Source organism: Oryctolagus cuniculus, chromosome 6, assembly GCF_964237555.1.
Source record: "Oryctolagus cuniculus chromosome 6, mOryCun1.1, whole genome shotgun sequence".
Lineage (NCBI taxonomy): Eukaryota > Metazoa > Chordata > Mammalia > Lagomorpha > Leporidae > Oryctolagus > Oryctolagus cuniculus.
In genome coordinates this window covers 145,968,226-145,980,285 of record NC_091437.1, presented here as the reverse complement: position 1 = coordinate 145,980,285, position 12,060 = coordinate 145,968,226, and the positions used below count along the sequence as shown (strand labels likewise).

The 12,060-nt window shown below is 39.0% G+C and overlaps 1 protein-coding gene across 6 annotated transcripts in view; it reads right to left on the bottom strand.

Moving 5' to 3' along the window:
• Window positions 1-12,060, bottom strand: part of COL14A1 (collagen type XIV alpha 1 chain) — a 262,146-nt gene that overhangs the window by 145,759 nt on the left and 104,327 nt on the right. For all 6 annotated transcript variants that reach the window (XM_008255863.4, XM_002710753.5, XM_070075442.1 and 3 more), the window contains exons 10-13: window positions 9,277-9,428; window positions 8,027-8,156; window positions 6,382-6,527; window positions 2,441-2,570 (exon numbers count right to left, since the gene is read on the bottom strand). In XM_008255863.4, the coding sequence (XP_008254085.2) occupies window positions 2,441-2,570; window positions 6,382-6,527; window positions 8,027-8,156; window positions 9,277-9,428 (558 nt within the window). The remainder of the gene's footprint in view (window positions 1-2,440; window positions 2,571-6,381; window positions 6,528-8,026; window positions 8,157-9,276; window positions 9,429-12,060) is intronic.

The window sequence follows — 12,060 nt, the reverse complement described above, 5'->3', positions numbered from 1 at the left end:
TCTCTCTCTCTTTCTCTCTGCCTCTCCTTTTCTTTCTGTGTAACTCTGACTTCCAAATAAACAATTAAACCTTAAAAAAAAAAGCTGCTTAAAGAAGTATTGGTGTTTTTGCAGATCCCTGTCAATTCCATATTTTTTTAACTTCTTCAAGGACCCCCTTGTGATTCAACAGATTAAAACGTCTCCATGATTTTTCAAAGTTTCAAGAGATTTTATAGTAAAAATAATTGTTTATAATAATTAAAATTTTTTTTTTCATTTTGACAGGCCGAGACAGTGAGACAGAGAGAAAGGTCTTCCTTTTCCATTGGTTCACCCCCCAATGGCCGCTGCGGCTGGCACGCTGCGGCCAGTGCACCACACTGATCCGAAGCCAGGATCCAGGCACTTCTCCTCGTCTCCCATGCGGGTACAGGGCCCAGGGACTTGGGCCATCCTCCACTACACTCCTGGGCCACAGCAGAGAGCTGGCCTGGAAGAGGAGCAACCAGGACAGAATCCAGTGCTCCGACCAGGACTAGAACCTGGTGTGGCGCCAGCACACAAGGCGGAGGATTAGCCTATTGAGCCGTGGTGCCGGCCAATAATTAAAATTATCATTTATTGAGTGCATCCCCTGAGTCTGACACATATTATCTCATTAAAACCTGGCATTTGACTGTAGGGATAAAGTTGCAATTATTCCCATTATATTAATGACAAAATTTAGATTACTTGGCCAAGGTCAAAGTTAATAGGATTAGAAGAGCAGGTAAGTATTTAACCTGAGTATTTGAATAAAAAAGAATAGATACAGGGGATTCTTCCCCAGTCATTAAACTTGTTTTTCCAAGTTGAATCTTGAAAGGCACTGTCAAAATTCCACTATTCACCTTTTCTGGAGGCTAGAGTGGTGACAAGGTCCCAAGTCTCCCTGTACTTTCTTATATCTCAGAAGATCATGAACAGAGCCAAATTTTTTTAAAGACTTGTTTACTTATTTGAAAGGCAGATCAACAGAGAAAAAGGAGGGGAGGGGAGAGGAGGAGAGAGAGAGAGAGAGAGAGAATGAATATCAGAATCTTCCATCCATTGGTTCACTCCCTAAATGCTACAACAACCCAGACTAAAGGCAGGAGCCAGGACCTCCACCCTGGTCTGCCACATGAGTGGTAAGGCCTCAAGTACTTGGACAATCTTCCACCGCCTTCCCAGGAACTTTGACAGGAAGCTGGGTAGGAAGTGGAGTAGCTAGGACTTGAATGAGCCCTCTGATACAAGATGACAGTGTTGCAAGCTGCAGCTTAACCTACTGCACCACAACATTGGCCCCAGAGCTAATTTTTAATGGGAAGTGGTAAACATTAGTATGCCAAAGTAGTACTTTGTCTATAGCTTATTCTTTATAAATAGAAGCATGAACTTTCTTAAAATATTATGAGTTCTTAACACGTAGCTCAAATTAGCCTTATCTCTACAATTTTTACTCAATTAAATAAAAAACTAATTACAGGGCTGATGTAGCCCAGTAAATTAATCCATTGCTTGAAATGCTGGCATCCCATATCAGACCATTGGCTCAACAGCTCCACTTCCAATCTAGCTTCCTGCTAATCTGCTTGGGAAAGCAGCAGATGATGGCCCAAGTATTTGTGCCTCTGCCACCAAATGGGAGACCCAGATGGAGTTTCAGGCTCTTGGCTTCAGCATGGCCCAACCCTGGCCATTGGAGCCATTTAGGGAGTGAACTAGCAGATAGAAGATATATCTATCTATCTATGTATCTATCTTTCTATCTTTCTTTCTGTCCTTCTTTCTTTCTCTCTGTCTTTCCCTCTTCCTCTGTGTGTGTGTGTGTGTGTGTGTCTGTGTACGTCCCTCTCTGTACTTCTGCCTTTCAAAAAAGTAAATCTTTTAAAATAACAAAATAAAAATAATGGTAACAAGCTCAGATAAGAACAGCAAAGATTTTAGGAAAAAGTTGTTAATTTTGATACAAATGGGACACAGATACTGAGTAATACGTACTAAGTACTTTCACATGCACTGCTATATTTACTCTTATGTCAACCACATGCTGTAAAATCACTATTCCTCCTTTTTCTGACTCAAAGTTGCATCCCTCGCCCTTGCCACATAGTTCAATGTAGCTTGAGCTAAGATTCTCAGCGACCACAGTTCCAAATCCTACACTTGTCCCTGCCCATTCTGCTCTAGCATTTGGATTCAGACTCTGATGGAATTATCTGGAGGGTGCCAACGTGTAGTTCTGGCATCCATATCATTCAACATAATACATGATAGTAGAAAGACATTTCCTTCCTCTAAATATGCTACACAATTTCTTAAGATACACTTCAGCGTTCAAAGGTTCTCATCTGAACCAGCATTTGCAGTTCAGAATCTCAATATTCATAGAACTTTGATTGCAGCATTCCATCGCCATGATCGCTCTGCTCACATGTTGTTTCCTGCCCTGTCACAGGATCACTGGCTTCTTCTCCAAACATGGCATACACCGTGACTGTGTACTCCGTATTGGGTGACAATCCACTCAATTCAATATCTGTGTAGGTCTCTCCAATTTTCATCTGAAAAGAACACAGAGTATTAGTTCACTTGCCAATGTCTATTATTCGTGCATGGGAGTAAAAGTGAATGAAGGTGATACTTCATGGCATAAGACTCCTTACAATCCTTTCATCAAACAGGTGTCAGGAATGATGTTTTGTCTCCTGTGGCTTCTTACTAGGAACAGGTACAGTGGATCATATACTACTGAGCATACCCATGCATGCCACGCTGGGATAACTCTTAACATCTGATCAAATGGCAGCAGCTGCCAGAAATTACCAGTGCCTAGTGTGTGGTTCCCAGAAGAGTGTGGGCGGAACTGACTCAGAAATTCTCTCTCGAGTGTGTGAGACACAGGCCAGTGTGCTAGAGGCAGGGGAAAGTGGGCCTCTGTCACATTTGGTTAATTCCAACAAGTCCTCTGGCTGGGTGCCCATGTGTTGCTTCAAGCTCGGGTGAGCTGGATCAGTTCTGCTGCCCATTTAACAAGGAGCTTGTCCAGTTGGATGACAAGCCTCTGCTGTTATAAGTTATGCCCACCTTTTCACTCAACTCTGCAGCTTTTGATAGTGGGATATTCACAGTTGTGTGGCACCCACATGCCAACTATGTACAGGCAGAAAAAACCCTCCATGGACAGTCTCCAGTCACATGACTGCCAGTGGTATTCAGAAGTTAAAATATTTAATTTGTTTATATCTTAACATATAACATAAACATACAGAAAATAATTTAATACACCCAGATGTGTCAACTATTCAAAAATATATAATATCAAAATTTTGTTATATTGAATTCAGATCTCATTTTTAGAAGAACTAAAATATTTAGATGAAACAGAAATTCTTTCTCATTCTGTTTTCCACCTCTACCCTGCTGTTGATTTAAATCTGATTGCTGCTGAATTTTTTCGCAAAAAATCTTTTATTTAAGGTATACAAACTTCATGCATTTCATAAATACAACTTTAGGAACATAGTGATTCTTCCCACCCTACCTGCCCTCCCACCCACACTGCCACCCTTCTTCTTCCTCCCTCTCCTATTCCCTTCTTACTTGTTACTAAGACCTATCTTCAATTAACTTTATACACATAAGATTAGCTCTATACTTAGTTAAGGGTTCAACAAATGGTATTCAAAAAAAACTATTCTTCAACAGTTGAGACAAAGGTTGTTCAAATGTATATCTCTCTTAACAACAAATGGCCCTATGGTTAATATATGTAAATGGGACTATATCAACACTTCCTTTTTACAATTTGTTCTTCTTTTTTCAATATTATGTTTCATGACTTGATACATATAGATTTGATATTACTAATTCCTCTATGGTATTCTTTTGTATAAGCATAACACTTTCATCCATTATACTAGCCTATTAGTTGTTTATAACATTTTGTTGTGGCCATCTATATGAATTGATGCTTTCCTGTGATATATTTGGTATCTAAAAAACCAGTATGCATCTTCAACATGATTAAATACTTCAAAATATTCTCCTAAGCATCTGTACCAATTGACATGCCTATCAGGAGTGTGCAGTGAGGGTTCTCCCATAGACTCACTAGTGTGTGGTCTTATCTACATCACAAATTTTTTGCTAATCTCCTGGCTATGAACTAGTATTCCTTTATCTTTATTATTCTCTTTCCTAGTAATACTTAGTCTCTTTCCAACACCATTTTTAAATCTTTGCAAAATAAAATGTCAGATCCAAATTAGTAAAGGTTGTCTAGAACTTGGGGGAAAAAAGGGACAACTGCCACCTGTGCTCTCTGCTGTTGGCACTCACAGTTACCCTATTTTTGATATTAAGATTTTGGTCATGGAAGCAGGTTTTAAATGGTATTAGAGATCCAAATTCCATATGGCCTCTCCTATGCATCCCACTTGCCTAGTGAAAACATTCCTTTTTATTTCTTAAATGTCTGCATTAGAGTAATCATTTCCTATCAATTAAAAACAGGAACTAAAATAAATCATTTGAAAGTCAAGGATTCATCAAGTAAAATGGAATTAATGCCAAAAATTAATATCAATGAGATAGATGTGTCTGCTACTGAAATCACTAAGATAAATTTCTTTCAGTGTATATGGGGAAAATGGCATTGAAGAACTGCATATAGCAAAATTAATTACATTAAAATTTCTCTAGGGGGCAGGCATTGTGGCGCAATGGGTTAAGGAGACATTTGGATTGCCCACACTCCCACACTGGTGTGCCAACTGGAATCCCAGTCACTCTGAATCTGATTCCGCTCCCTGCTAATGTGCTTCAGAGGCAGCAATTGATGGCTTAAGTGTTGGACCCCTGCCTCTCATGTGGTAGACTTGGATAGAGTGCCTGGCTCCTGGCTTTGGCCTGGCCCAACCCTGGTTTGTTCAGGCACTTGAGGATTGAATTTGGAGTGAACTTTTAGGCACTTTAGCAGGTAGAAGATCTCTCTTTCATCTCTTTCTCTCTCTCTATTGCTCTGCCTTTCAAGTAAACAAATAAATGAACTTTTTTAGAATTCTCTAGAGCTATTAAATAATAACTGGTATAAGCCCTAATAATCTGCATGCCTTTGAAAAAGAAACTCCACTTATATGAATTTGTCCTAAGGAAATAATGGGACAATTTTGCAGATTTGTTAGGAATGTTCACAGAATCATTATTTACACACACATGTTCAATAACATTAATTAATTAAATATGATCTATATAAACTAACATTGTAATATTATGGTAATACTAATGATTATATAAGACATTCTTAGTGATCTGGAAAGATATTCACAATAATAAACCAGAAAACCATTTCCATTTGTTATGTTTAAAAATACATTGAGGGGCAAGTGTTCAGACTAGCGCTTAAGATACTAGTTAATGCACCCTCAACCCAAATCTCTCTCTATCTCTCTCTCTCTCCCACACACACACCCACCCTGCCTTGAAATAAATAAATCATTCTTACAATGCACTGAAAAGGACTGTTAACTCAATGTTAACAATGGTTATCTCTAGATGGTGGGGCTATAAGTGATTTTTTTTTTTGATGATCAAAATTTTCTAAATTACACATGCTACATTCGTACAGGAAAGCAATTTTTTTAGATTTATTTTATTTATTTGAAAGAGTTATAGAGAGAGGTAGAGAGAGAGAGAGATCTTCCATCCACTGGTTCATTCCTCAAATGGCTGCAACAGCTGGAGCTGAGCCAATCTGAAGTCAGGAGCCAGGAGCTTTTCTTCTGCGTCTCCCATATGGGCTCAGGAGCCCAAGTACTTGGACCATCCTCCACTGCTTTCACAGGCGCATTAGCAGGGAGCTGGATCAGAAGTGGAGCAGCTGCACCAGCGCTGCGGCTCACTTGGCTAATCCTCCGCCTGCAGCACCGGCACCCGTGTTCTAATCCCGGTTGGGGCACCAGATTCTGTCCTGGTTGCTCCTCTTCCAGTCCAGCTCTCTACTGTGGCCAAGGAAGGCAGTGGAGGATGGCCTAAGTGCTCCCTGCACCCGCATGGGAGACCAGGAGAAGCATCTGGTTCCTGGCTTCAGATCAGTGCAGTGCCGGCCATACCAGCCACTTGGGGGGTGAACCAATGGAAAGAAGACCTTTCTCTCTATCTCTCTCTCTCTCACTGTCTAACTCTGCCTGTCAAAAATAAATAAATAAATAAAATAAAACAAGAAGTGGAGCAGCTAGGACTTGAACCAGCACCCATATGGGATGCAGGTGCTGCAGGCTGGGGTTTTAACCCGAAGCGCCATAGCGCCGACCCCAGCAATTTATTTTAAAGAAGTCAAGGATTCTAGGACTCAAGTAGGCAGCAGATGGTTACCTCCTTTTCATCTCCAGCCAGACCCTCTGTGAGAGGAGCATAAAGGATCAGGTATCCTGAGGCTCCAGGCACTGCATCCCACTTGACCCGCATACTGTTCTCAGTCACATCGTACAGTTCAAGGTCAGAAGCCATGGGTAAAGCAACTGCAAAAGAAGATTTTTTAAAAAAAAAAAAGCTTTCAGACATTTGTAAATGTCTTTGAGAAAAAAAATTGAATAGCCAAGATATAACATTGGTCATATTTGAGGTATAGGGAGAAAGGTATTAAAGATATATTGCAAATTACTTCTTAAACAATGCTGGAAAAAAAAAAAAAAAACAAGAACCACTGTTGTTTTCAATTATAAAGCTAGACTTTTCACAATGTGGCCCTACAAGCTCTCTTTGCCTGCTGCCCTAAACAATGTCAATTTCAGGACTTTGCTTATAGTTGTAACTCTTTGTACACATTTCTATTGGCATCCCCACAGCACTTCACCACCCTAATTTGCATGCCCTTGCTTTGTATCCTCTACCCCTGACCAGACTAAAACATCCTTGAGAGTGGGAATTGTTACCAACATATTTCTGCAAAATAAGGGCATTACCACCTGCCTTACAGATTGTTGCCAGGGATAAATCCTACCATGCACAGAGAGTGGATTATCATAGTGCCTTGTACACTATTACTGTGTCACTGTTGTATCAGGCAGATTTTTCAGGTCAGCTTTACCTAGAGCCTACCATGTTATAGGAACTCAGTGTTTGGAATGGCTAAAAGAACGGTTGATCTTTTCTTCTTCAAGATCATCTCTTATGGGCGCTGGTTCTGCCCTGGCTTCTCCATTTCCAATCCAATTGCCTGCCTATGGCCAGGGAAAAGCAGAAGATGGCCCAGATGTTTTCACCTCTGCCACCCATGTGGGAGACTCAAATCAAACTCTTGGCTACTGGCTTTGGTCTGGCCAAGCAGTGGCCACTGTGGCCATCTGGGCAGTGAACTAGCAGATGGAAGATATTTCACCCTGTCTCTCCCTCTTTCCATGTAACTTTTTCAAAATAAATAATTAAATAAAGTTTTAAAAAGGTAATTAATTTCCCCTTGTGATTCTCTGAGTTGTGTATGTAACATCATGATCACGCCCAGGAAAGGAATTATTAGTAGTCAAAAACTTGTTATAAATTATATTAATCATGAATATACGAGGTTACTTCAAAAACAAAAAAATGGAATTCAAAGATGTTTACTTGGTTTAAAATTTGAAATCCATTCATAGATTAATATATACTTTCCATGAATTTAGTGAAGATTCCTCATAGAGGTAACATAATTTTTTGGTGTTTTACTAAGCAAGAGAGCTATAGAACTCCTTCCCTGTTCTACTGAAAAATTCAAGTTCAGTTCTGAGTTCATAACAGACAATAAATAAATTAATGAATATGTTGTATCTTCCATCACTAAATTTGCTCACTTCTAAATAGATCAGAGTGTAATGACCTGATTCCCAAAACATAGCACCTGCAAAACTGCAGCTATAGCACAGACAAGTACAAATATAGCATAACAATGCTTTGCAATGAAGTTCATCCAGGATGTCAGTAGATAGAATCTTAGCAGAATTCCAGTTTAAGAGAAGGTCATCTGGTAGAATGAAATACATACGTGTAGTTTCAGTTCCCCGGAGGCCTTCGCTAGCAGTGTGCGCATATATTGCAAAGACTGCTATCTGATACTCAGTTAGAGACATCAAGCTTTTCAACACCGTGGAAGATACACTCCCATCCACCACCACCTGTTTAAAGAACAGTTTGAAGAATGAGAGTATGTCATGTCTCATGTGCAGAATTGAAATTAGAAAGCAAATAGTCCCAGGAAGAATATTTCATTACATTTTTATTTCTAGGGCCCTATTCTCCCTCCCACTGTGGCAGTCAACTCCCATTGAATATGAAGTGACCCATCCTGAAGGATGCTTCCAAAATCCCCTTACTAATTTATATCTGATGGAAATGTGTTGGTCCCTGGCTAATTATTATCCTATTAAGAACAATATAAGCAATATTTTTCCATGGAGTTTTGAGAAGCATTTAAAAGGACTGTTGGTCACGAAAAGATAGAAGCATTGGAAGCACTCTCACTTTTTTTTTTTTTTTTTGGTCTAGGATGATTTAAAATTCTGTGATCCACTACTCTAACACTTTATAAAAAAATACCATAAATCCTGCCATAATAGAGAAGAAAATTGTGAAACATGCTGAGGTCAATCAGAGGTTAGAACAAAAAAAGGAAAAACGATTCCATCGTGTTTTTGTATTTTCTCTGTGAACTGCTGTATCAAAGGTAGGAACTGGGAAGGACCCAGTCATCTGGCAACAGGTTTTCTCCTCTGTGTTGGCCAAACCATGAAAAATGCTGGCCACCATTGCCTTATTATGGCTTTTCCATTGCACTAATCTCTCCAAATGTCCAGGAAACTCCAAACCCTGGAGAACTATAGTACATTTATGAGATCACATAATTTGGAACACACAGACTGCACTTAGGCAGGAAGCTCAGAACATTCCCAAGTAGAAGGAATGCATATATAGCAAAAGGGGTCCTGGCCAGATAATTCACTAAGGATACCTTTTGCTTTAGAGCTCATTAATTTTGAGCAAATCATTTGTGTTATAAATGCATATCTGGCCAGTTCAGAGGTTTTTTTTATGTAGAAACGAGAGATGACATAAATACCATAACCCAGAGAACTGAGAGAACCATTTGGACACATGGAAATGTATTTCAGTCAAATCATTTAAAATATTGGTGACAGAATAATCTCCTTATATATTCATTTCTGTCTTTTTCTCCCTACTGTAGAAGATGTGAGAGAACGAAAAGAATGGCTTGAAAATACTTTAGTTCCTTAGTACCTCTTCTGGCTTTCCACCCCTGGTAGGATAATACACAACTCTGTATTTCTGCACTTTTCCTGGGGCATGAGTCCAGTTAACCATAAAGCTCCTGGCAGTCACTTCAGAAGTAATCAACTCTGTAGGCGGCCCAACGGTGGCAAGAGCTGAAGCTAAATTAAAGAAACACATCAAATAAGTCACTTTCCTAAAGTTATTTCTTATGAACCTAAGACACTGCATTCATCAGAAGAGACTACTGGTTATTTGCTGTCTTTAATTTTTTATATTTAGACAAATTTATTGTTACTCATTCTCACATTTGTTCAAACATTTAATTGGCTATTTGGTATCAGGCATCACACTAGATTCTGAGGCTATAAACTTAAGTAAGACTTAGCTCAACTCCAAGGAACTTTCTTAATTAAAGACATTGCTAATGAATAATTAAAACAAACATTAATTTAGCACATTTGCATCTAATAGTATTCTTCTGACATCTTTAAAAGAATTATCTCATTTTAATTTTCAGTAGTTGCTGTTATTTCTAACATTGTGTATAGGAAACAATGAAGTCAGAATGAAGTTAAATAACTTGACCAAAGTAACAGAGTGGAGAATGATATCAGGGCTTCTAGACACAAGAACCTGTGTTTTTAAGGATCAGAAGATACAGCCTCTCTATTTAAGATTTTAGTTCAACCAAGGACCAATATCTAAAAAATTATAAAATAAGAAAAGGTAATGAACATATACTGAATTCTTCCTATGAGTCAGACACTACGTAAGCTTTTCAGGTGTGTTACATACATGTTAAATCAAATGGTTCTATAAAGATATAAGACATGTAGAATTTAAGTAGAAAAGAAAAACAATGAAAATAAGGAGGTTAAACATTAGGAATTCTCACTCATTAGGGGCACTATCCGAAAGGAAGTTTAATAATCACAATAATGAAAAAGCACAGCTTTGACTATGAACTATGCCTAGGAACTATATTAAATGCTTGGTCATCAGCCACATGTAGAATTATTTTGATGGGAAAATCCAAGCTTTAAAATATTCTCACTCTGAAGCTCAGAGAAATTTCTTCAGTATCCTACTGCTTAGATGCTAACTCAGTTCCAAGAGATTTGGTTCAAGGAAAGGGGAGTGCTATAAAAGAAACAGACATGAAGCCAAACAGAACCATTGTCAACCCTGGATGTAAGAAAGGCAAGAAATAAAAGTGGAGTCTTAAAAGAGAACCTGGGTAGTGCTCTGCTCTCAGATCACATCCCTACCACCAGACCAATGATATCATGAGGGGCAAAGGCTAAAAGTGTTCTACTGGTAAGCCTGAGTAGATAGACTGTTTTCTACTTCTGCTCCTAAATATAACTAACTTATCTGAAAAATTCAAGAGTAAGAAGGCACTGAGAAGTGGAGAGAAAAGGGAGTTGATTTGGGGCTGCAGGATTCAATAAATGGCAGAGTGGTGAGTTCTTCTTTTTGACTCACAGATCCCAGACATGGGGCTAGAAAGTCACTGGCAACCTAGAAACACCACAACAGATATCAAAAATGAGGCCCCCATAAATTTGATTTATCTAACTGAATGGCCAGGAAATGGTCAGTCAAGAAGATAGAAAACATCAGGCGATAACTACTCTACTCTAGACAAATCTCACAGAAGAACAGCTATAGCCCCCACCCTCATTCATTTTCTTTGACTGCAATAGGGAGCTACAATATCCTGCCCTATCACCTCACCCCAGCAAGAGTAGGATGAGAGAAGATCAAGTGGGAGAGAAGATGGTCATCCCCAGCCAGGGGTAGCAAATCCATTCCCTTCCATCTGTGACATCAGCAGAGACCACACAAGCAGCCTGCCTGGACTTAACAATTGCACTTTGACTATGACCTTGTCTAAACAAGATAAGAGTCAGAGAACTCAAGGGGCTTCCATAGCCTTGGAAACTCATGACTGGAGCATAGGGAGATTACTGATGCCATAAACAGGAGTGTCAATTTGTAAAGTCAACAACAGGAGTCACTGTGCACTTACTCCTCATGTAGGATCTCTGTCCTTAATGTGCTGTACATTGAGGCTTAATGCTATAACGAGTACTCAAACAATATATTTCACTTTGTGTTTCTATGGGGGTGCAAACTGTTGAAACCTTTACTTAATGTATACTAAACTGATCTTCTGTTAAAAAAAAAAAAAGAAGAAGAAATTAGCAATTCCCAACTTGACTCTCGCTGGGATTAAACATGACAATAGGTCTGATCTGATTTCATCATCATTTAAAAAATCATCTATTAACAGTCAGGGCTATGCTGATTAGCATAGCCCTGACTGTTAATGAACAACTTAATACATTATCCCTCTTAGTAGTTTTTTTGTCTGTTCTACTTAATATGACTGGTTTAATTCTGTAATTAATACACAGTTATTCTTAAGTGTTAAAAATTAACTGAAATGTGATCCCTGTTAAACATAAGAGTGGGAATAAGAGAGGGAAGAGATGTATAATTTGGGACATGCTCAAGCTGACTTGCCCCAAATGGTAGAGTTAAAAACATACCAGGGGATTCCAATTCAATCCCATCAAGGTGGCATGTACCAATGCCATCTCACTATTCCAAGTGATCAATTTCAGTTCACAATTGATCATAATGAAAGGACTAAGAGTCAAAGGGAGCACATAAACAAGTCTAGTACCTGCTAACACTAACCGATGGAATAAATAAAGGGGAGAGTGATCCAACATGGGAAGTGAGATACTCAGCAGACTCATAGAATGGCAGATGTCCTAAATA